Below are 26,353 nucleotides of genomic sequence, written 5' to 3' on the forward strand. Positions count from 1 at the left end.
TGCTAAAAATTCCCTTTTCATTCTGTAGCCTATAACTGATACTGATGGGGAATCTCTAACTTGAGGCCCTGAGTTAGATCTCCTGCCACAGTTACCAAAGCAGAGACCTGAAGGGGAAATCAACTGAGTTTTCAAGGGGACTGTACTGTCAACAATCCCTGAAAGCAGCCGGATGTGGTGGTTCACGCCTGTCATCCTAGCACTTTAGGAGGCTGAGGCGGACGGATCACCTGAGGTCAGGAGTTTGAGACCAGTCTGGCCAACATGGCGAAACCCCACCTCTACTAAAAATACAAAAATTAGCTGGGCATGGTGGCGCATGCCTGTACTCCCAGCTACTTGGGAGGCTGAGGCAGGAGAATCACTTGAACCCGGGAGGCGGAGGTTGCAGTGAGCCGAGATCACGCCACTGCAGTCTAGCCTGGGCGACAAGAGCAAAACTCCGTCTCAAAAAAACGAAAAAACAAACAATCCCCCAGAGCAATTCCCTACCCCTAAACTCACAACTACACAAAGTGGGCTATGAAATATCACTGATGTGATAAACGAGATGGATCAAGTTTATATGAAAACAATGCAAAAAAGACTTTTTTAGTCTAAAACAACAAAGGTTATAAAGGGTCCAAGTTGAAGTTTATAAGAACAGAAATTTGCATAGGGGAAGTAGAATTTCCTCAGATTTTAGTATATAGGGAGATAAGCTTAAGAGATAAAAAACATTTGCTAAATTACAGGAGAGAGGTCCCTAATGACACCAAGCAGTGTGTACGTTTGCAGAACCTACACACTAGTTGGTGTCACCAGTGAAAACATAACACTAGACAAAATGGACTATCAGTGTGACCAGGAGTAACTCTCCTTCTCATAAGAAGACAAAACAAAAATATGTATGGTAATGACCTGCTTTGATACTAGCATTCAGCCCGCTAACAAGAGGCTCTGTGGCGGAAATGTGGGTTTTCTTTGTAGAGGCAAAGAAAAGACTTCAGAGCTAAGCCCCAGGTTTCACAGAAGGATGTCACTCTGCCCAGGAGCACGGTGTCCACCTCATGAAAACAATGGGACAATCTGCATTTCTTCAACCATCTTACATGACTCCCAAAATAGGGGACTTGAACATTCATATTATGGGATGCAATTTTACGTGGCACAAGGTCATAGAAGTAATAGCAAATCGAAGACTTCCCACTCATTCTGCTCTCTATTCCTCTGAGCACACTAAAGAGATAGTCTCAGATTTGCATCAGAATAATTTTAAAACCACCCAACGCCTCCCCTTCTTCTTTTTGCACAAAGGGAGATGAGCTTCAGGATGACATTCTTCCATAGTCAACAAGCTCTAAAATTTAATAACATTGGCTTTGCTTTCATCTGTTCACTTTTATGCTTACCTGATATTTCTAGCAAAGGATACCGCTTTCCAATTCATGGTAGCACTAAAGGATTTCTTTTTAAAATAGATTTATTTTGAAAAAGTAATCAACTCTCCTAAAAGATATATCGACACAGATGGCAAAAATCATTCAGGTGGACTGAGGGTTTGGGGAACACTAAGTTAACCAAAGAAACCCTTGTTTCTTTGCTGATTTAACCTGTTTTATGTCTGGTCTTAGGGGACTGCTCTGTACCTTTTATTCTTCCTGATGCAGAATTCCAGTGCACCAATTACTTACAGTATCAGCTTCATTTGTTTGTTTGTTTGTTTGTTTGAGACGGAGTCTCGTTCTGTCGCCCAGGCTGGAGTGCAGTGGCGTGATCTCAGCTCACTGCAAGCTCCGCCTCCCAGGCCATTCTCCTGCCTCCGCCTCCCGAGTAGCTGGGACTACAGGTGCCTGCCACCACACCCAGCTAATTTTGTGTATTTTTAGTAGAGACAGGGTTTCACTGAGTTAGCCAGGTTGGTCTCGATCTCCTGACCTTGTGATCCACCCGCCTCAGCCTCCCAAAGTGCTGGGATTACAGGCGTGAGCCACCGTGCCCAGCCCTCAGCTTCTTTTTATAAAGCACTTGGGAAGTGATAGTAATACGCAAAACAGCCACCCACGAATGTTACTCCTTGTGTCCAGGTGAAGAAACTGATATTCTGGGAGATTAAGTGACTTGGCCAAGGTCACATATCTAGAAAATAGTTGATCTGAACCTTGAAATCTAACTTTCTGAACTCTGTATGCTACGTCGGTCTGCCCAAATATATTCTGTTTCTTTATTTCAAGAAAATGAAAAAGAGATGTGAAGATGATTAAAATTGGCCTACACTGGGGTCTGAAACTAGCCTGGGCAACACAGTGAGACCCTGTCTCTACAAAAAATAAAAAAATTAGCCAGGTGTAGTGCCCGTAGTCCCAGCTACTTGGGAGACCTGAGGCAGAAAGAGTGCTTGAGCCCACGAGTTCAAGACTGCAGTGAGCTATGATCACATCCCTGCACTCCAGCCTGAGTCACAGAGTGAGACCCTGTCTCAAAATTTTTAAAAATAATAAAAAATCCCCAGCCCTTTGGGAGGCTGAGGTGGGCAGATCACTTGAGGTCAAGAGTTCGTGATCAGCCTGGCCAACATGGCGAAATCCTGTCTATACTAAAAATACGAAAATTAGCTGAGCATGGTGGTAGGTGCCTGTAATTCCAGCTACTCGTGAGGCTGAGGCAGGAGAATCACCTGAACCCAGGAGGCGGAGGTCCACTGCACTCCAGCCTGGGCAACAAGAGCAAATCTTCGTCTCAAAAATAAATAACTAAGTAAATAAATAAATAAATAAATAAATAATAAATTAAAAAATAAAGTCGGCCTTCGAAAAACCTAATGGAGAACCAAATAGTTCTTTCCATATTAATACTCATGCACCTGCCTTTTTCAACTTATATACACATACCCCACTGTATAAAATAAAAGGACATATGTGCACAATTCCTGCTCTGACAGCCACAGGCAATGCCGTCTCAGGGCCTTTGGCACCCGCCTGCTACTACAGGAATTTTCTGGTGGACTGTGGAAGACGGGTGTGGAAGAACAGCACTATAGGTACTTGACTCTGAAAGTACCTATAGGTCTCTGAAAGGACTCCAGTTAAGAGAAAGGCTACAGAAAGGAGCTACCCACACCATCAGCTTCAGGAAAAGGTGAATCCCCAGAATGCGAAATTTCCTGTTATGGACAGGACGTAGCATTCATCCTACCTCCCGGCTCTCATCTCTTACCTCTCTCCCCTTTGCTCCTTCCACCCCAGCCACACCGACCTTCCTTCTGTGCCTTGAACAGGCCTCTGTATTTGCTGTGCCCTCTGCCATAGATGGTTTGCACCAGATCTCTGTACGGCTACCAAGTTTTCGTCATCTAAGTGTAAGACCAAAGTGACTGACCTCAAAAAAGCTTTTTCTCTTTTACCCTTAATGCTGTTGCTCCCTTTCACCATCATCCCCTTCCAAAACTACCCTGTGTTACCTTTTTTTGTTTTGTTTTGTTTTTGAGACAAAGTCTTGCTCTGTCGCCTGGGCTGGAGTGCAGTGGCGCAATCTCGGCCCACTACAAGCTCCGCCTCCCGGGTTCCCGCCATTCTCCTGCCTCAGCCTCCCAAGTAGCGGGGACTAAAGGCGCCCGTCATCACGCCCGGCTAATTTTTTTGTTTTTTAATAGAGACAGGGTTTCACTGTGTTAGCCAGGATGGTCTCGATCGCCTGACCTTGTGATCCACCTGCCTTGGCCTCCCAAAGTGCTGGGATTACAGGCATGAGCCACCGCACCCGGCCTCCCTGTGTTACATTTTTTAAACGACTTGTAGCTTTCTAGAATCGTCTTGTTTCTTCACTTGCCTGGTGTCTACCTCCAAAACTCCACTGCAGCCTTCATGAGAACAGGGACCCAGTGTCTCGAGTTCACTATGATTACCTCCAGGGCCTGGCACACATTAGGTGTCAAGAAAAACTTGGCGAATGAAAACACACTCACCTGCTTAAAACCCACCCGCCCAAAATATGACCACTGTCCCTTCAAAGAAGCAAAAAAGAAAGTAAAGAGATTCTACCTGGTTCGTGAGGAATCCATGTCCAGCACCAACTTGGCTAAGTGTTTCCTCTGCTTTTGAATATTTGGGATTTCCACCTGTGATTACAGGACATAAAAGATACAATCAAACTGAAGCTCAAGATAAATTCTTTAAGAACCATTCCTGGCCAGTCACGGTGCCTCACGCCTGTAATCCCAGCACTTTGCTCTTATACACATCTAGATGTGTATAAGAGACAGGCCTCAGCCTCCCAAGTAGCTGGGACTAGAGGCGCCTGCCACCATGCCCGGCTAATTTTTTGTTTTTTAATAGAGACAGGGTTTCACTGTGTTAGCCAGGATGGTCTCGATCGCCTGACCTTGTGATCCACCTGCCTTGGCCTCCCAAAGTGCTGGGATTACAGGCATGAGCCACCGCACCCGGCCTCCCTGTGTTACATTTTTTAAACGACTTGTAGCTTTCTAGAATCGTCTTGTTTCTTCACTTGCCTGGTGTCTACCTCCAAAACTCCACTGCAGCCTTCATGAGAACAGGGACCCAGTGTCTCGAGTTCACTATGATTACCTCCAGGGCCTGGCACACATTAGGTGTCAAGAAAAACTTGGCGAATGAAAACACACTCACCTGCTTAAAACCCACCCGCCCAAAATATGACCACTGTCCCTTCAAAGAAGCAAAAAAGAAAGTAAAGAGATTCTACCTGGTTCGTGAGGAATCCATGTCCAGCACCAACTTGGCTAAGTGTTTCCTCTGCTTTTGAATATTTGGGATTTCCACCTGTGATTACAGGACATAAAAGATACAATCAAACTGAAGCTCAAGATAAATTCTTTAAGAACCATTCCTGGCCAGTCACGGTGCCTCACGCCTGTAATCCCAGCACTTTGAGAGGCCAAGGCAGGTGGATCACCTGAGGTCAGGAGTTTGAGACCAGCCTGGCCAACATGGCGAAACCCTGTCTCTACTAAAAACACAAAAATTAACCGGGCATGGTGGCAGGCGCCTGTAATCCCAGTTATTTGGGAGGCTGAGGCAGGAGAATCGCTTGAACCCGGGAGGCAGAGGTTGCAGTGAGCCGAGAGATCATGCCACTGCACTCCAGCCTGGGTGACAGAACAAGACTCCATCTCAAAAAAAAAAAAAAAAAAAAAAAAAAAAAAAAAAAAACCGGGCTCAACCACATCCCTCTTCACTTCCAGAAAAGCCAAAAGTGGGAAAAAATGCAGGGAGCCACGCAGTCATGTCTGACACACAGACCTGAGGCAAAACGGACAGCTGAAGGAGGAAGAACGTGGAGAGGCTATGGCTGCATCTAGGATACAGATTCTCTATTTATAAAAAGAAAGGAAGCAAATGTTTGTATTTATAGAAATAAAGTAAGACTTTTCCAGTCAATAATGAATAAACATTGCCATCATGGCTTTTCTCGGCTACGAGTTCTTCCATTTTGGTTGTATGTGGATGCTCTTTTTATATTTTTCATTCTAAAAATGGCTTCACTTGAACATCCCAGTGCAGGATTTTGGTTCCGGGCCCAGCAAAAGTAGGGCAGGATGTGAGAATGCAAAACGAAAATTGGCCGAAAATTGAACTAAAATCATCTCAGGCTGCGGTTTTTATATAAGGAAAAAATTCGAGGAGAATCCAGAGTTCTCTGAAGTGCTTTCTATTCACTCGCCCGAGCAGGGATGAGTCATGTTCCGCGTGTAACGACTTCCAATAGGAAGGAGAAGTCCCTGGAAAACCTGAGTCACCACCCAGCCCCGAAGCTAAGCTGGAGGCCCACTGGGTATCTTGAATCAGCCAAGTGACTGCCAGCACCCACACTGGACTTGCTCCTTGGTTTGCTTCAGGCTTTGGCCAGAGCCAGGACCCTCCTTTTGAGGCACAGAGGGGATCTCGTGAATGCTCCAGGCGAGATGACCTGAGAAGCCAAGAGCTGGTCAGCCCCAAAGCACCTCATCCAGGATTTTCTCCTTGAATACTTTCATGTCCATAAGTAATTACTGGCCCACACCTCCGTCCCAGAAAGAATGTCAGGGGACATGGAGGTGCTGGATGTGGTTCAGAGAGGAAGTCAGACAGGGTCTAGGGCAATGCAGTTTAATACAGTAGCCTCTAGCCACACGTGGCTATGAAATTCTAAATTTAAATTAACGAAAATTAAAGAAACTAAGCAATTGAGTTCCTGAATCGCACTAGTGTGCAAAAACCACTTAAGGCCAGTGGCTATCAAACGGCACAGATTGAGAATATTTCCATCATTGTAGGGAGCCTGCGAGGGTTAATTTAAGGTGTCAACTTGGCTGGACTGATGGATTGTTTCTGGGTGTGGCTGAGAGGGTGTTTCCAAAAGAGACCCATGTGTGAATCAGCAGGCTGGGAGGAAGACCCACCACAATGGGGCGGCGCCATCCAAATAGCTGAAACACACAGGAGGAAGGAGGATTCTCTCTCTGCTCTCTCTCTCCCTCCCTCTCTCCCGTAGTTAGATACCTTTTCCCCTCATCGGACTCCAGGTTCTCTGGCATTTAATGGGGGTCTCTCTGGCCTTCCACCTCATATTCAGGGTTGCACCATCAGCTTCTGAGGTTCCTGGACTGAGTTTTGGGTTCTGAGGTTTCTGGACTGAGCCATGCTACTGGCTTCTCTGGTTCTCTGGCCTACAGATGGTCTATCATGGGACCTCTCCCCCTCTGTGATTATGTGAGCCAACTCCCCCTAATAGGGGAGAACCCTCTTTCATATATCCTATTGGTTCTGTCTCTCTGGAGAACCCTGACTCATACGCGGTTCTCGGGGATAGCGCTGGTTAGATTTTATACAGGTGGAGTGTCTCTTATCTGAAATGCTTGGGACCAGAAATGTTTGGAATTCGGAGTTTTCTGGATTTTGGCATATTTGCATTATATTTACTGGTTGCGCATCGCAAATCCGAATATGTGAAATCCAAAATGCTCTAATGAGCATTTCCTTTGAGAATCATGTTGGTGCTCAAAACATTTCAGATTTTGGAGTGTTTCAGGTTTGAGATGCTCAATCTATTAACAGATGACCAATTAAAAATAATTTTAAAACTGTTATTAATAATTACTAATTAATTAATCATTGACTATTAATAATAATTAACAGTTTAATTGAATGTCTTTTAAAGTGCAAAGAGAAGGAATCTGTATAAATATAAACTGCGGCTGGATGCGATGGCTCACGTCTATAATCCCAGCACTTTGGGAGGCCAAGGCGGGTGGATCACCTGAGGTCAGGAGTTCCAGACCAGCCTGGCCAACATGGTGAAATCCCATCTCTACTAAAAATACAATAGTTAGCCGGGCGTGGTGGCGGGTGCCTGTAATCCCAGCTACTCTGGAGGCTTGAGGCAGGAAAATCACTTGAACCCGGGAGACAGATGTAGCAGTGAACCATGATCATGCCACTGCACTCCAGCCTGGGTGACAGAGCGAGACTCCATCAAAAAAAAAAAAAAAAAAACATAAACTGCAAGAGGCTTCAGAGAGTCTCTTACGCCTGGTCCCCCAGAATCCGAGTAAGGAGTGGCTGCTGTTCACATCACTGAAGACTTGAGATGGGTGGAGGGTGGGGGTGAAGACAGTCGAGGCTGTGGGTGGGGAAGCGGGTAAGCTGCCAGCTTTCCACCTTACTTCTAGGAATGCCTGCAGGGAAGAGGATGGGTGGGAGAAGGGGTAGCAAATGCTGAAAGGACGTATTTGGGAATCTTGACCGTGTGGTTGGTTAAGAATCCCTGATGAAAAACAACGTCGGGGAGAAGGTTAAGGGACAGAAGTAGAAAGCTGGAAATAGAATGACTGAGAGGCTCCTGTTCGGTACCTCCTTGCTGACTCGGACCTGGCCTCACTCCTGCTGCTTACCTCGGCCAGCAAAAACAGGGGCTCGATCACGTCTCTCTCAACTTGCAATTCAAAATGTATCAGCTCCTGGGCCAGCTTGTCCTCTGTCTCTCCACAGAGTTTCAGCATCTTCCTGTAATCCAAGGGGGAAACAAATAGTGAAGACTCTTGAAGACAACGTTTCACTGGCATTACCCTCTCCTCACCTCCTGGCTCACTTGTCAACGTTTGCAAGTCAGTGTTAATCAGCTGGTTGATCTCCAGGGCTCCCTCTGGGCCAACCTGCTCCAGCTCTCTGCATTTCTGAAATAATCAATGCTTCCAAAAGGTGTCACTCACTGTGTGCCTGGGGCACAAGGGGACATGTGGGGAAACACGAGAGAGACATGGAGAAAACAGGTACACATGTCGAATTCACATGCCTAAAAATAGTCATGCCGAGAAACAGATGCTTCTCTCTCTGAGAAGAGCACTGGATAGCTAAAATCTGCCTGGTAACAAACCATCACCTTCAAATACACAGCAAAAACTCAATTTCAATAGGTTCTAGTAGAAAGAAAATCCTGACTCCTAAGCCATGAAACTGTAATTAGTACAGGGATATATAGACAATTATCCAATGAAAAAAAAATTCCAAAAGTGGATTAATAATGAGCAAATGACAGAAAGACCTGAATGCCATCTTCCCAGATGACACAATATGCTATTTCAAAGATGTTAATTTCTACCCAAATTGTATACAGACCATTCTCTCATTGTCTGGCACCCACGTTAACTGAAACTCAAGTAAAAAGGTTTTACAAACCATCCTGGGCAACATAGTGAAACCCCGTCTCTACTGAAAATACCAAACTGAGCCAGGCGTGATGGTGCATGCCTGTAGTCCCAGCTTCTTGGGAGGCTGAGGCATGAGAATTGCTTGTACCTGGGAGGCAGAGGCTGCAGTGAGCCGAAATAGCGCCACTGCACTCTAGCCTGAGTGACAGAGAGAGACCCTGCCTCAAACAAACAAACAAAAAAAATCAGTTTTTACAATTCAGCGAAGTATGAGCAGAGGTAACTGCTTTTTTAAAGTGAAGATATTCCTTTCCTGTTGATATTTTCACATTTTTACTCTACATGTATGTGTCCCCATACAATATTAATACTGCTGCTTTGCTTAATGTGTCCCCATACAATATTAATACTGCTGCTTTGCTTAGTTCAGTCTACATGCATGGTTTTACACTGAACATATCCTGATGCTACTTGCTTTTTCTTGTTGTTGTTTTTTTTTTTTTTTTTGAGATGGAGTTTCACTCTTGTCGCCCAGGCTGGAGTGCAGTGGCACGATCTCAGCTCACTGCAACCTCCGTCTCCCAGGTGCAAGCCATTCTCCTGCCTCAGCCTCCCAAGTAGCTGGGATTACAGGAGGCTGCCACCACGCCCAGCTGATTTTTGTATTTTTAGTAGAGATGGAGTGTCATCATGTTGGCCAGGCTGGTCTCGAACTCCTGACCTCAGGTGATCCACCCACGTCAGCCTCCCCAAGTGCTGGGACTACAGGCAGCCTTGCGTTTTTATTTTATCATTATGTTTGGAGCTTACCCATGTTGGTACATGTAGATTTAGATCATTTTGCAATGGAGAATTCTGTTCTATGAATATACCACCATTATGTTAAGCTGTCCCACAAACAAGTTTTTCGCTATTACATGCAGCGCTTCAGTAAATATGCTTGTGCTGTCTCTTTTTGCATGTGTGAAAATTTCACTAGCACAAATGGGAGTTCCCATTACTCTATACCCTTGCCAACTCTTGGTCTTGGTAGGTGTCTTAATTTCTGCCAAACTAGTAGATACAAATTATTATCTCCTTCTGATTTTAATTTACATTCCTTGACTGCTAGTAAGACTGAATATCCCTCTCCCGTGAAGTGCCTGTTCATATTCCCTGGCTATTTTTGTTTTAGGATCTATTTATTTGTAGGAACTTCATATACATAGGTGTGTGAATGAAGATTTTCACTCTTTTTCCTATCTGCCGCAAATGTCAGCGCCCAGGTGTATTTTTTAGCCTTGCATCTTTTTAAAGGTGTCTTTTTTTCGGAGACGAAATCTTGCTCTATCACCCAGGCTGGAGTGCAGTGACGCGATCTCGGCTCACCGCAACCTCCGCCTCCCGGGTTCAAGCGATTCTTGTGCCTCAGCCTCCCGAGTGGCTGGGATTACAGGTGCGTGCCACTGCACCTGGCTAACTTTTTGTATTTTCAGTAGAGATGGGGTTTCACCATGTTGGCCGGGCTGCTCTTGAACTCCTGACCTCAGGTAATCCACCCACTTTGGCCTCCCAAAGTGTTAGGATTACAGGCGTGAGCCACTGTGCTCAGCTTAATGGTGTCTTATATCTGGTTTTCTGGTATTTATTCCATATTTCTAATACTACTTAATTAAAAAAATTTAAATGTTAGCTATTGACATCACAGAAAATGAGAATTTAGCTATGTTTCCATTTCCCCTCCTTCCCTTTATTTATATTAATAGATGCTTATTATTTATATTACACTTTGACTTCATATTATTTGGAGTTAATCTGGGTAGTATACTATAATTACTGGTTTTCCCCGCACTCTTATTTGCTCTCCCTGGAATTAATAATTGCCTTGTTTGGCTTGCTTGTTTTCTATGTACCCAATTGAATTCAAAATACTTTGCCACTTTCCTGATTTGTCTGTTAAGATATTGAACCAAAATTTGCTTAACTTACTTAAAAAAAAATTAAACCTCATCCTAAGCAGTGATAAACACCAAATTTATGAGTTTTGTGTGCTAATTTTATTTCTTCGGTTATATATTAAAAACAGTACCAAAAAAATATGGAACCAGACATCATGTAAATGAATTTCATCTTCTTGAATTAACACCTCCTGGACCTGTCTCAGTGCGGACTGAGTTTTCCTCTATCCCTAAGGCACATCTGTCTTCCTGGCATCTTTCTTCACCATTCCCTGGGATTCTCTTCCTCTGTCTCGTGCTGGACATTCTGTTATCTTGGGTCTACCTCTCTTTGGGTCACTCCCTCACCAAGGACACATCTTGCTGTCTTGCTTTAGCTTGCTGAGAAAGAATAGGTGGGAAGTCAATTTTTTTGCCACATATGTCATGGCATCCTCCTCTAACCTCTCACTGATTGAAACTTGGGCAGAATATTGAACTCCTAGGCTGAGCACGCTTCCTTCAGAAGCAGAATCCTGAAGGCACTGCTTAAGAATCTTCTATCTGCCATTGCTGCTTTTGCTCAGTCTGGAGGCATTCACATTTCTGATCCTCTGTATGTGACATGTTTTCTCTCTAGAAGGTTGTAGAATCTTTTGTCACCAGTATACATGATGGTGAGCTCTGTGACATAAACTTAATTCTTCCCATTGTATTGGGAGCTCAATGGGCCTTTTCAGTATAGAAACTCATGTCCTCAAGGTCTGGAAAATGCTGTTGGATTATTTATTATTATTTCTTCCTCTCCTTTTCTAAGAACTCCTGTTATTCGGGCATAAGACTTCCTGGATTGGTCCTCGAATTTTCTAATTTTTTCTATTGTCTGTGTCTTTGTCTTCTTGCTTATCTGGATGATTTCTTCATATTTATCTTCTAAACCTCCTACTGAGAATTTCATATCTTCTGTCATACTTTTTCATTTCTACAAGCTTGCTTTTGGTCTCAGGGTATTTCTTGCCCATAAACATTTTGCATTAACATTCTGTTTTTCATTTCATGGACATATTATCTTCCCTTACCACTTGAAAACATAAGTGATTGTTCTCCTAACATTTTTTCCTCCCCTTCACAATCTCTGTTTCTTCCAAGCTGCATTTTATCCACCCCATTGTTTTGGTCTCCAGGTTTCAGGTTAGAGAATTTCCTCAGATGTCTGATGATCTTTGGTGCCTCTCTATATTTAAGAGTGGAGACTAAAAAGCTCAGAGTATGTGAATTCATCTGTAGAAAGATCTGGTTGGGTCACTTATTGAGGCACTGACCCTCTCCAACGTCCTCAGATCTTTAGGTCCTTCCTTTTGGACTAATCTGATTCCCCGGAGAAGCCTCTTCGAATTTCCTGCTTAGAGGATAAAGGCCTGGGGGCTGCATGACTGGAAGAAGAGGGCTGAGGAGTACCAGCATCCACATCCAGTACACATTAGATCACTCAAGCCTCTTCTTTACTGAATGGTGCCCGTACACTCCACTGCACCGAGAGTCCCCCATTCTGGAGATGCTCTCTTATCCCCTCTAGAGAATTCTGCTCAGGTGGGAGAGGGGGGATGACAGCCACCTAGACGCGTGGATGGGGAAGGGTTTAGTGATCCAAGTGGTAACTGAAAAGCTTTCAACCACGTTCATGGGTTTCAGCACCCACTCCACCCCCAAAGACCCACTATTCCAGAGATCCCTGGTGCCAGTTCTTGACGACTCTAAGCATTACCTGATGTAATTTACATGGGATCTTTGCATATCTACTTCTGGCTTGGGAGTCAGCTTTTGGGGACTTGACAGGTTAGTTCCCAGTCATTCATATGCTTTACAGCTCACAAAACTGTGTTGCTGTTGTCTTTCTGCTTTTTCCTGCCATTGTGGGTTTATGTCTTTTAAGGAAAAAAAAAAAAAATCTCCATATTGTAGTTTTAGTAGATTTTGGAAGGAGAGAAAATCAGACGCATGTTCAATCTGTCATCTTTACTTCCAACCTTGCTGTGTCATTATATTACACGCATGACTCTTGGAAATACCATACAACAGGATTTCATGTCTGTCCACCTGAAATTTTCTTTGAACAGTTGAGTTTATTCCATTTATATCTCTTACGATTGCAGAGATATATGCAATGATTGCTACCACCCTTATTTTCTGTTTTCCAATTATTATGTGTGTTTTTTTGTTTGTTTGTTTGTTTGTTTGTTTTTTCTCTTGTAGTGCCCTCTATGTATTTTTTTTTTATTTTCCTTTTTATCCTTTGTTAGTTTGAAAGTTATATATCTTATTTCTATTCTTTTTGTGGTTAGTCTTACTTTTCTAACATGTATATTTGACACTAAATTTATTTTTTTTTTTTTACTATTTGGACATTAAATTTAAGTGTAATACCTTTATCCTCCTTTCAAACAATACAGGAGCTTGAAGTACTGATTCTGTCACCACAGAAACTTAAAGTCCTTCTCTTTTGTCTTGTCACGTCTCTAAAAAACATTGTTCTTTGTTAAAATGCTACATAAGCATGCCTGTAATCCCAGTACTTTGGGAGGCCAAGGCGGGTGGATCACTTGAGGTCAGGAGTTCATGACCAGCCTGGCCAGCATGGTGAAACCCCATCTCTACTAAAAATACAAAAATTAGCTGGGCGTGGTGGCGCTCGCCTATAATCCCAGCTATTTGGGAGGTGGAGGCAGGAGAATCACTCGCACCCAGGAGGCAGAGGTTGCAGTGAGCCGAGATTGTGCCATTGAACTCCAGCCTGGGTGACAGAGCAAGAATTTATTTCCAAAAAAAAAAAAAAAAAAAAAAGTCTACGTAAGCCCATGTTCTAACTATCCTTTGATCTACTAATTCCTGAGTTCTTCCATGTGTATGTGCTACATATTTTAATAAAATCTATTTGCTTTTCTCTTGTTAATCTACCTTTTGTCAATCTAATTTTCAGGGCCCAACCAAAGAACCTAAGATGGTTCGAGAGAGAAAAAAAAAAAAGTTTCCTCTCCTACAACACAATTTTTTTCCTACCTTGGTACTTGTACTTCTCATCTTTCTTCTATTTCTGTGAAAGAGATGTAATCTATTTCATATAGCCTTAACTAGCCCTTTCAGTGAGAATATGCAGGTAGTATCTTCTTCAAATCTTTGCCTGAAAATATCCTTACTCTTTCCTATTTTATCATAGAATACTAAGTTTCTTATATTTTCGCTCAATACTTGAAGACATTACTCCATTATCTCCTGGCGTTCACTGTGGCTGACGAATACATAGTTTGTTATCAGTTTAATTGCTATTTTATAGTAATGATCTTTTTTTCCTCTGGTCAATTTTACATTTTTCTCTTTTTTGTTGATGATCTGTGGTCTTACTACAATAAGTCCAGGGATGAATTTTTTTCTTGTTGATCTCCATCAAATCATTTTGTGTTCCTTAAATCTAAAAACATGTTTTTCTTTAAATCTGGAAAAGAAAAATTCAATCACAAACTTCCCCTTCTCCCTATTTTCTTCCTCAGGAATGCCCACTAGATGGAATGTTAAGCTTTTGCATTCTATCACCCATGTTTCTCAGTTTAAGAATGCCTACATCCTTACCTCTGCACTTCATTCTCTTCATGCTGGGTGGCGGCTCTACATCTGTTTTCAAGTTCAGCGATTCTTTATTTGTGTATAATCTTCAGTTTCTTTTGACTCAAGACCATTTAACATTTTCAGCATAATTTTGGAAAGTTCTCTTTGGTTGGCCTTCAATCCTGCCTATTCTTTTTTAATATTGTTTGATTCTCTTGTCAAGGATTCTGTTTTTTTAATTTTAAAATTTCCATTTAAACAATTATTTTTTATTTTCTTCCATACAGTTCTATTATTTTTAGTTCTCAGGGTACCGACTCTCCTACTGATTGTGTCTGCTGATGCGCTCTCATGACGATTCTATTTTCAGTTTGTTTTGTTGTAAGCTCAACATGAGCAAGGGCTGCTTTTCTGAGAATCCTGTAAGTTCTGACATTTGAATTGAGAGGTTTCATATTTGCGTCTGCTAGGGCCCGAGGGATTTCAATTGTCCTTCACCAGTTTCATGTTAATCTCTCTCTACTTGGGCCTTGCCTCACTGCACAGACAATATGACTTCAGAGCCAAGAGTTCTGATTTCCCACTGGTAACATTTTCCTTTTTTCCACCAAAGTCCCCAGTGAGAATTCAGGTGCTTCCCTGAGAGGGTCTAGTCCCCTTTGCATAGATGGGGACTTACCTAGATTTGGCACCAACCCACGCAAGGTGTCACCTTACCCAAGAAGTGTGTCATCTCCCAGGATAGCTGACCCCTCCGTCAGACACTGAGCCAGTGTTGTCAAAGGCAACTTTTTCTGAAAAGAAAGCAAATGGTGTAATGAAGGCTACTTTCCATATTCATCTGTTGCATCTAAAACAGTAAAAAGTCAAATACTTGCCGAGGTATTTTATCAGCTATGAAACAAGCTGACTTTAAAATAGGTTTAAACCTAGAAATTCATAGTATACCATGATGGGTTAGACTTAGAGACGTCAAAATTCAGAAAACGAGAACTGAATTATATTTGCCACTTTGGGAAATAAGCCTAAGGCTAACATGCTGCATTTTAAAATGAGGTAGGACGGCAAGAAGGAAAAATGAGAAAAATTTAAAATGATGTTAACAAAGATTTGAGCAATGCCTTAATTTCCAAAAATAATATATCTCTTAAAGAGTGTATTTGCCTTATTTTAAAAATGAGGCAGTGACTGGGTGTGGTGGCTCACGCCTGTAATCCCAGCATTTTGGGAGGCTGAGGTGGGGAAATCACCTGAGGTCAGGAGTTCGAGAGCAGCCTGGCCAACACGGTGAAACCCTGTCTCTACTAATAATATAAAAATTAACTGGGTGTGGCGGTGCATGCCTGTGATTCCAGCTACTTGGGAGGCTGAGGCAGCAGAATGGCTTAAACCCGGGAGGCAGAGGTTGCAGTGAGCCAAGATTGTGCCATTGCACTCCAGCCTGGGCAACAAGAGTGAAACTCTGTCTCCAAAATAAATAAATAAATAAATGAGGCAGCTATGGTCAAAAAAGAGAGAGAAAAGTGTTTACATGCAATTACAACCCAGAAAGAGTAAGCACCAAAATAAAGACACACTCCAAAAAAGATAGATGGCTGAAGAGCACATGAAAAGATAATTAACCTCATTAGTCATTAGGGAAACCCCAATCAAGGTCTCACTTTACACTCACTAAAATGGATATAATAATATTAATACTTAACAAAACAAAAAAAAATAAGGATTCGTGAGCATAAACCTTCATGCATTACTAGTGGAAGTTTAAACTGGTGCAGCACTGTGAAAGTGTACTTAGTATCTCAATAAGTTAAGCAGAATTATCACATGGTATAGCAATTCCACTCCTGGGTATATACCCAAAGTAACTGAAAACAGATGTTCAAAAAAGAGGTACACAAATGTGAAGAGCAACACTATTCACAACAGCCAAAAGGGGGGAACAACTCAAATGTCCACCAATGAATAAATGGATAAACAAAATGTGGTATGTCCATACAATGGAACATTATGCAGCCATGAAAAAGGGAATGCTGCATGCTATAACATGGATGAATCCTGAAGACATCATGCTAAATGAAATAACCTAGACACAAAAGGACACATATTGTGTAACTCTATTTAATGAAATATCCAGAATAAGCAAATTCACAGAGACAGAAAGTAGATTAGTGCTTGTCACAGGACTGCAAGGGTGAGTAAAATGGGGAAGGACTGCTTAAAGGGTATGTGGTTTCCTTTGGGGATGATGGAAACATTCTGCAACTAGATAGTGGTGGTAAATAGCCTGTTAAAACCACTGTACACTTTTAAGTGCTACATTTTATGTTACAGGGAGGGACAGACAAGCTGTGATAGGAGTTTAGCATGACCTGTTCCCCATGCTAAGTATCAAAGAGTTCTCTCCTTTCTGAACTAAGATCAGCCAGTACACAGACAGAACAAAAACAAGGTAAGAACCACCAGCACCTTCTCAGGTCTTCCAGTCTACATGGCTACAAAGGTAGTTCTTCAAATAGAAAGTGACTGAACTACACCCAGCCCAGAGCCTCCTGGTGTTAACACACAGAGAGTTTCCACTTATAATTCATTTACTAATCCAACATTTATGGAGGGCAGGCACCACACCACTGATGAATAAAACTAGACACTGTTCTCATGGAACATTTTTCTTTTCTCTTTTCTTTCTCTTTTCTTCTTCCTTCTTTCTTTTCTTTTCTTCTGTTTTGTTGTTTGTTTTGTTTTGTTTTTTGATACAAGGTCTTGCCCTATCACCCAGGCTGGAGTACGGTGTTGCAATCATAGCTCACTGAAGCCTCCAGCTCCTGGGCCCAAGCAATCCTCCTGCCTCAACTTCCCGAGCAACTAGAACTACAGGCACGCACTCCGACGCCTGGCTAATTTTATTTCTAAATTTTTTGTAGAGATGGTGTCTCACTATGTTTCCCAGGCTGACCTCGAACTCCTTGGCTCAAGCAATCCTCCCGCTTTGGCCTCCCAAAGTGCTGGGATTTCAGGTGTGAGCCACCACACCCAGCCACAGAACTTACTTCTAATGGTGAAGATAAACAATAAACATCATCATACCTTGCCCTAAGGTTACTCTTTCCATCTGGTTGTTCATTTGTATCCTTTATAATATCCTAACTGATAAATACAACTAAAGTGTTTCCCTGAGTTCTCCAAGCCATTTTACCAAATTATCAAACCTGAGGAGGGGGTTGCGGAACCCCTAATTTATAGCTGGTTGATCAGAAATAGCAGAAGGCTAGATTTGCAACTGACATGCTAAGTAGGGGCAGTCTCGTAGGACTGAGCCCTTAACCTGTGAGATCTGACACTAGCTCCAGATACACAGTGTCAGAATAAATTTCAAGACACACAGCTGGTGTTCAGAGTTGGAGAACGGCTTGGTGTGTGGAGAAAATCCCCCCACACATGTGGTCACAGAAGTGTTATATAAGTGTAGACAAACAGAGTGCGTTTTTCAGAGAAGCAGGCATAATATTCCAGTTGTAGCCTCACAGAGAGGGAATAGCTTATGGTATTGGTTCTCAACCAGGGGTGATTTTTGTCCCCCTGGGGTCATTTGGCAACATCTGGAGACATTTCTGATTGGTACCGCATGGGAGATGCTATTGGCATCTGATGGGTAAAGGCCAGGGATGTTGCTAAACATCCTACAATGCACAGAACAGTCTCTTCCAACAAAGAATTACTAGGCTCAAAATGTCAATAGTGCCATGCTTGAGAAACCAGGTTTAATTTGCAAGTGTCTACAATGTCCCAGTGACAAGTCAGTGAAGACGCTTCGCCTTGAATGTCAGATGGTACAATCATAGGACTGATGAGCTCACATAAAAAGACCATTTTGCTTTGTGTTAAACATTCACAGTCCCGTGACCTGCCATCAGGGCAAGACTTCAGCGTTTTTGAATCTTTTTGAAATTGGACAGAGAGGATTTGCCTATAGTAAAGGGGACTTCTGACAGTCCAAGAGTTGACATCCTTTGAAGAAATACATCTACCAGAAGGTAAGTAGAGTTTTTCCAACTATGGAAAAAGACTAGTCAGATTATCCTGTCAGTGAGTAGAGCAGGAAACTGTGCCCAAGGGTGACCAAATGAATGAAGGTCAAGATCAACAAGACAAGACCCGCCACTGGAGGAACACGAGGTTGATCGGACTTCTGGAGGGAGGATGGAGAGGAGACAGCCAAGCAACTGTTCTGCAAAGTGCGACTGGAAAACACAGTTTGGAGTTACAGGGCTGGAGGCACCCTACTCCTGAGCCAAGGAAGCTACATTTTCTCATCATTTTGAGTCATTTAACACCTGCACTAATGATTTTGAGATCCTCTTAGGTAGCAGAGAGGACAGAATTAAGTGAATTCTCAACGGATATGCTTTTTAATTTTAACAAGGAGCTTAACCTTTCCCTCTTGCCGTTTCTCACTCTCTATCATATCTCTTATAGTAAAAGAATTAATTTGCCTGTAATCCCAGCACTTTGGGAGGCCGAGGCGGGTGGATCATGAGGTCAGGAGTTTGAGACCAGCCTGGCCAATATGGTGAAACCCCATCTCTACTAAAAATACAAAAAAAGTCAGCCATGGGTGGTGGCGCGCCCCTGTAGTCCCAGCTACTTGGGAGGCTGAGGCAGGGGAATTGCTAGAACCTGGGAGACAGAAGTTGCAGTGAGCCGAGATCGTGCCACTGCACTTCAGCCTGGGTGACAGAGTGAGACTCCGTCTCAAAAAAATAAATAAATAAAACTAAAAGATGCCAGAAGATTTATAGTAAAAAGTCCCTCCCACACTCACTCATCCCTCAACCACTTCATTCCCCTCATCAGAGACTATGACAGTGACCAGATTTTGTGTATCCTTTCATAAATATTCTAAGCAGATTCAATTATACATACATGTGTGTGCATCTGCTTTTAGTATTTCTCCCCACGTTAGCATACTCAATTTACACACCACTCTGTGCCTTGCTTTCCTTCCCATCATTACATATGGAACTGTCTTGTTCTTTTATTTTAATGGCTACACAGATCATTGAATGAAGATGAGAAAATGTATTTACTCAAGTACCCTACCAATGGTGTAACTCTCACTCTAGGAGAGATGTTAAGGTGAATCTGAGAGCCTGGATTCCAAGGTGGGGGTAAGTTAGTGAAAATCAACATGAGTTTTTATTTGTGTAGATGCTTTAAGAATCAAGAAATTGGCCAGGCGCCGTGGGTCACGCCTGTAATCCCAGCGCTTTGGGAGGCCGAGGCAGGTGGATCATGAGGTCAGCAGATTGAGACCATCCTGGCTAACATGGGGAAGCCCCATCTCTACTAAAAATACAAAAAATTAGCTGGGTGTGGCAGCACGCACCTATAATCCCAGCTACTCGGGAGGCTAAGGCAGGAGAATCGCTTCAACCCAGGAGGCAGGGGTTGCAGTGAGCTGCGATCGCACCACTGCACTCCACCCTGGGCAACAGAACGAGACTCTGTCTCAAATTAAAAAAGAAAAAAAAAAAGAATCAAGAAATTACAAGGACATCACCAAATGACGAAAGAAAGGAATGCGTTAGGGGCCGGGCGCGGTGGCTCACGCCTGTAATCCCTGCACTTTGGGAGGCCGAGGCGGGCGGATCACGAGGTCAGGAGATCGAGACCATCCTGGCTAACACGGTGAAACCCTGTCTCTACTAAAATACAAAAAATTAGCCAGGCGTGGTGGCGGGCGCCTGTAGTCCCAGCTACTCGGGAGGCTGAGGCAGGAGAATGGCGCGAACCCGGGAGGCGGAGCTTGCCATGGCACCGAGATGGTGCCACTGCACTCCAGCCTGGGCGACAGAGTGAAGGCTCCGCCTCAAAAAAAAAAAAAGAAAGGAATGCGTTAAGATGATATTACTTTCATAACAAAAGGGGGTAAGTGTAACCCCATAATCAAAGACAGTACATAAGAAGAAGTTAATGAACTGTAATCCACAACAGACTACAAATGATTTCTATTTCTAAAAAGATTCCCTAAGGTAAAGGAACATTAACAGCTCAAGAAATGCCAGGCATTGTAGTAATCTCACATAACCTAAGATTGCTTCTAACTGAGACACTGTTTGCTTTCTCCCTCACACTTTTGTCCCCCCCATTTCAAGTATAATGACATCCAATCTTATACAAAGGCATAAGAATGATACAATGGACTCTGGGGACTCAGGGGAAAGGGTGGGAGGGGGTGAGGGATAAAAGATTACACATTGGGTACAGTGTACACTACTCAGGTGATGGGTGCACCAAAATATCAGAAATCACCACTAAAGAACTTATTCATGTAACCAACACCACCTGTTCCCCAAAAACCTACTGAAATAAATTAATTAAATTTTCTTAAAAAAGGATATCCAGTCTTAGAAGAATTAAATTGCTCAAAGATCTAGAAAAGCTCCCAAAATCATTTTCCCTCCAGTACCAAGGATCCATACTGACAAAGCCAGTCCCGATCCCTGGTAAATATTAGTGTCCAGGTAAAAAGATCTTAGCAAACTTCATGCTGGCCAGTGATTTTCAGAGCCAAAGAGGAGCTATGAAAATAATTTTTTTCCCTAGCTCTAGAGTTCAGATAGAACCTTAAGAATTAAGGGAAGGAAAGACAGACTGTCCCAGGGTTTCAATATATAGTCAATCTGACATGTCTGAGATGACTATTCTGTCTAAAATTATCTTGGGCATAAGCAACACAGTTTGTAGGATGACCCAGACAACAAGCCTCATTCTAATATCCACCCCATTCCTACACACACACACACTCTCTCTCTCTCTCTCTTTCTCTCTCTTTCTCTCTCTCTTTCTCTCTCTCTTTCTCTTTCTTTCTCTCTCTTTCTCTCTTTCTCTTTCTCTCTCTTTCTCTTTCACTCTCTCTTTCTCTTTCTCTTTCCTCTTTCTCTCTCTCTCTCTCTCTTTCTCTCTCTTTGTCTCTCTCTGTCTGTCTCTCTCTCTTTCTCTCTCTTTCTCTCTCTCTCATATATTCCCTATCTCTGAAAACTGTTGTCTACTGTCCTCTAATTCCAGGCCCAGGCAACCAGCTCTTCTGTGGTTCAGCCCCAACAAGACAGACAGCCCAGGCTTGATGCTCTGGTCTCAGTGGTTCTTAACAGCCACTCCAGCCTAACAGTGGGCCACTGCTAACAGCACCAGGTTACACTTCTTTAATATTTACTTAAGTTAACATTGTGCAAGGCATGTACATGCTTTACCTCACTGACCTCTCAAACAACCCTGCTGGGTAGGGAATTGTTATGATTCTGACCATTTTCCAAGTGAAGAAGCTAAGGCTTATGAGGTAATGAACTTGCCCAAGCTCAGGTTAACTTAGGAAGCGACAGAACTGGGCTTCACCCTTCGGTGGTCAGATTCCAGAGCTTAACCTCAGAATTGCCTGTTATAGAAGAGGAAGGGCATGCTAGTGTGGTAGGCAAGTTCTGTGCCTAAAATATTCACAGACCATCCATTCATGACACACATCTACTTGTATCATTGTCCTGTTGTGGCAGGTTCTTTTTTAGGCACGGAGAACAGAACTGATGGGGACACAAGATCCCTGGTCCCATCACAATGATGGAAATGATCACAGTGATTTCAGATACTAATGTGTGCTATAAAGAAAATAAAATAGGGAGATGGGATTAGGGTGAGTGAGGAAGCAGACACATTAGGTGGTCAAGAAAGCCTCCTGAAAAGGTGACATCTGAGCTGAGAACTGAACAGGTTGCTGGCTTGAAATGCTGGATAAGAACATTCCCTACGGACAATAGAGCAAGCACAATGGCCGAAGCGGAGAGTGAGCTAGGCATGCTCAGTACCAGGTGAGCACAGCTGAAGAACGATGACAGAGGGGAAGGAAGCCCAGAGCCAAGTTCAGAGATGCAGGTAGAAGACACATCATAGTGTCCAAGGAAGATAAGGAGTTCAGATTTCATTCTACAATGGGAATCCCGGAGCAGGATTAGGCAGGAGGGTGACTGGATTTCCAATTCAAACACTGGTTCCTGCGGTTGCAGAGAAAGGAAGAGGAAGGAGGGAAGGGTTGGGGTGGAAGACGTGATAGGAGTCACTGTGTTCAGAAAGAACTGACAGCTGCTTAGACTAGGGTGGTAAATGTTGAAGCCAAATGGAAATTCTCTGGAGGAAGAGTCAGCAGGGCTTACTGATAGCCTAGACGTGGGGGGTATGGAAAGGAGAGAATAAAGAATGGTGTCTGGGATTTAGATGAGCAAGTACATGGATTTACAGTACCATTCTCTACTATTCTGCCCTCTTTGCTGGGTCCTCCTCCTGGTAGAGTGTGAAACGCTGCAGTTCCTGGGGCTACTGATTCAAAAGCCATTTGTCTTCTCACCCTGCATTTTCTCCCGAGGTGATCTCAGCAGCTTCAATGGATTCAACAGTCACTCGGGGTAGAGACCATGAAACCCCTCTCTCCTCTTCATATGGCCACATCCACTCAGTTATCAAGCCCTGATACTCTACCTCCAGGATCTACCACGGACACTGATTTTTCTCCCTTTTCAGGTCCTCGTTGCATCTCACTGAAATTGTTCCCATCTCTGTGTAACTGGTCTCACTTCTGCCATGGTCCCACCCATGAGTCCTTTATTCATACAATTTTCAACAAATCCAATCATGTCTCTCCTTGTTAAAATGTTGGCTTTCCTCTACTCTTAGGGATAAAGTCCAAACCCTCACCATGCCCTACAAGGCGTGATCCCATCCTCTGCAGTCCCGCCCCATGCCACATCTTCCCCATTCTCTACAGTCTGGTCACTCTGGCCACCTTTATTTTTCTCAAAATGCCAAACTTGGCCAGGTGTGGTGGCTCACACCTGTAATCCCAGCACTTTGGGAGGCTGAGGTCAGGAGTTCGATACCAGCCTGGTTAACATGGTGAAACCCTGTCTCTACTAAAAATACAAAAATTAGCTGGGTGTGGTGGCACATGCCTGTAATCTCAGCTACTTGGGAGGCTGAGGCAGGAGACCTGCTTGAACCCGGGAGGCGGAGGTTGCAGTGAGCCGAGATCGTGCCATTGCACTCCAGCCTAGGCAACAAGAGTGAAACTTCGTCTCAAGAAATAAAAATAAAAATAAAACTACAGCTAAACTTTTTCCTATCTCTCAGAACCCAGCACATCTTGCACCCTGTCTGAGAAGTGTGTTTACCCCTTTTGGTGCTGCTACCTTTTATCTGTCCTTAACGGCCACTTCCTCACGGAAACCTCCCACTATTTAATTCCTAGCAAGCGCTTCTTCTCAGCACTAAGACATGGTCTGAGTAGCAAATGCACTGTGAGTATGATGCCTGTCTCCCCTTGGGTGGTGAGCTTCTGGAGCACAGAAATCCTGCTCAGCTGACTCAGCACTTAGCATACACACCGCCTTGCATGGCAGACTTGGTGCTTTCTAAATATTTGCTGAATAAGGTGGAGAAACTTTCACACGGTAGCACTTTATTTGTTGGGCATGACTTCCTAATGAGAAATGCAAGGACTTCAAAAAACTAAACATCTTCATTATATTAAGAGTCCTGGAAACCTAGGAACTAACCAGTTATTATCCAGGACTAAAGATGGCAACATGGAGGCCGGGCATGGTGGCTCACGCCTGTAATCCCAACACTTTGAGAGGCTGAGGCGGGCAGATCACGAGGTCAGGAGTTCGAGACCAGCTTGGCCAATATGGTGAAACCCTGTCTCTACTAAAAATACAAAAATTAGCTGGGTGTGGAGGTGGACGTCTGTAATCGCAGCTACTCGGGAGGCTGAGGCAGGAGAATCGCTTGAACTCAGGAGGCGGAGGTTGCAGTGAGCCGAGATGGCGCTATTGCACTCCAGCCTGGGCGACAGAGCAAAGCTCCATCTCAAAAAAAAATAAAAATAAAAATAAAAAAAGATGGCAACATGGAAAGGTAATTCATATGCTTTCTATTCTTCATCCCACATAAGGAATCCAGTTGTACTCAGTACCCACAAGACAATAATGTTCTCTCTGTTCACTGAGATAACGGCAACAAAATCCCATTTGTATGCCTACCCACATCTGGCTGGCAGTCACAGCTTTCAGGGTAAAACTTTTAAAAGTGGTATGACAAAAGTTTAGGAGTTGGAACACACAACTAAAGAGCGACTGAGCTTGTTAAAAGAGAAATAACAAAAAGCAACTTACATGTGCTCAAGTAGCAACTTACATGTGCTCAAATAAAAAGCAGAATATTGCATGGATCCCCATAAAGTCTCTTCTGAACCTGAGATTCCAAGACCCATACTCCCCCTGTGATTGTCCATCTCTGGACCCTCTCACAACATTTAACTCCCAAGACAGCGTCTGTTCATTCACTCCCTCCCTCCCACCCCACCTTCCCTTTACCTGATCCTTTTCATTTTATTTCTTTTCCTTCTCACCAATTGCTCCGATCTTGACATATCTCCCTACTTAATCATGACAAAGAACTGGATATGCATCTCACTATTTGAGGTGATTTATAAATGTCATGTTTCCTATCACATCTCTTAATGTGTTTAGAAAAAAACAAAAAAAAATGAGTTTGGAAATTTTTTCCCACAGTTCTTTGATTGTTACATATTTTAAATGGCTCTTTGACTTTCAGACCATTTATTCAGTCATATGATGACAAGGAAAGATGGATCAGCATAAGAAATCATTGACAAAATCAAGCACTTAAAATCCATGCAGTGAGGCTGGGCACAGTGGCTCACATCTATAATCTCAGCACTTTGGGAGGCCTAGGCGGGCAGATCACGAGGTCAAGAGATCAAGACCATCCTGGCCAACATGGTGAAACCCTGTCTCTACCAAAAATACAAAAATTAGATGGGCATGGTGGCATGCATCTGTAGTTCCCAGCTACTCGGTAGGGTGAGGCAGGAAAATCACTTGAACCTGGGAGGTGGAGGTTGCAGTGAACCAAGATTGCGCCACTGCACTCCAGTCTGGGCGACAGAGCAAGACTCTGTCTTTAAGAAAAAAAAAATCCATAGAGTGAAATCACTGACCTATAAGTGCTTGGGCACCTACTTCCACTGAGGACTTCTCCCAGTTTACACGTTTATCACTGCATGCACGTGACTGCAGCCTTCAGAGCCTGATAACAACCACTGTGTGTCTTCTCTAGTAAGAGAAGCCAGATAGAGTATGTCCTAGTTGGTGAATCATGGCCAGTCACAGCAAACCCATTTATCTTGGATACATATTCACCTTCTCAGCCTCCCTTGCCGCTAGAGAAACATAAATGAAATTAATTCATGGTCTTAGCGCCCTCCCACTTCCTGCCTGTGATGTGGTTATGTGAAGATGTGACGCATGGAGCTGCAGCAGCCACATTACAGTTGTAAACGGAGGCCCAAGCATCACATAGATGCTGACCCAAAGCTGCTAAATAAACCTTGGAACTGGCTACATCAGACATTTTGTTAAGTGAGGCAATTAAGTGCCTTTTTCTCAAGTTTCTAGGAAGCAATATAGTTATTAACCATTTTTTTTTTTACTTTTCTGTATTCAGATGCTTTGACAACATCTTGGGCCCTTGCTGATCCTGAAGGGACTGCCCTTCCCAGACTAGGCAATTCCTAGAAATAGTAAACAACTCACCCACAGAATGCTTTTTAAATGCAAGCTTAATCTAGAGTTCACATTTCAACAACCTCCTCTAAGGGGCTCTCATACTCCAGGCCACTGTCCATCTGCCCTAATTACCCGACTGGGAGGTCAGGTCCCAGACAACTAGAAATAGTCCTTAATAATTCAAACCAATCAATCCTATATCTGCTGCAGACACCACAACAAAGGCTCTGGCCCACGGTCCTCTCTTTTACCTCCTGACCAATCCTAGAGCTTCTCCTGTGACCCTCTGGGTGATGTGGCCTGTCCCCTTCTCTTGGGAAGCATGAATAACTATCTCTCCTTGGCAATCATCTCCTAATCTGCTGGCTTTGCCATACCTCAAATCTTCTATCCACGAACTATACATCAGATCACTCAGGAACCCAAATGTCCCCTTACTGGGGATTCTCAATTCAGTGAAAACGTCACCAATCCAGGTAAATTCATCTGATCCCAGAAAAATAGTGTTAGTACTAATCCGCTTACCAACACCAAAGGCCAAATTCAAGCCTCTGGTGGTAACA

At 43.4% G+C, this 26,353-nt stretch overlaps 1 protein-coding gene across 4 annotated transcripts in view; it reads right to left on the reverse strand.

Annotated features, from left to right (window-relative positions):
• Positions 1 to 26,353, reverse strand: part of ARHGAP44 (Rho GTPase activating protein 44) — a 218,882-nt gene that overhangs the window by 78,160 nt on the left and 114,369 nt on the right. For all 4 annotated transcript variants that reach the window (XM_011965674.1, XM_011965676.1, XM_011965673.1 and 1 more), the window contains exons 4-6: positions 14,878 to 14,954; positions 7,889 to 8,000; positions 4,702 to 4,778 (exon numbers count right to left, since the gene is read on the reverse strand). In XM_011965674.1, coding sequence (XP_011821064.1) covers positions 4,702 to 4,778; positions 7,889 to 8,000; positions 14,878 to 14,954 — 266 coding nt within the window. The remainder of the gene's footprint in view (positions 1 to 4,701; positions 4,779 to 7,888; positions 8,001 to 14,877; positions 14,955 to 26,353) is intronic.

This window comes from Mandrillus leucophaeus, unplaced genomic scaffold, assembly GCF_000951045.1.
Source record: "Mandrillus leucophaeus isolate KB7577 unplaced genomic scaffold, Mleu.le_1.0 Scaffold732, whole genome shotgun sequence".
NCBI lineage: Eukaryota > Metazoa > Chordata > Mammalia > Primates > Cercopithecidae > Mandrillus > Mandrillus leucophaeus.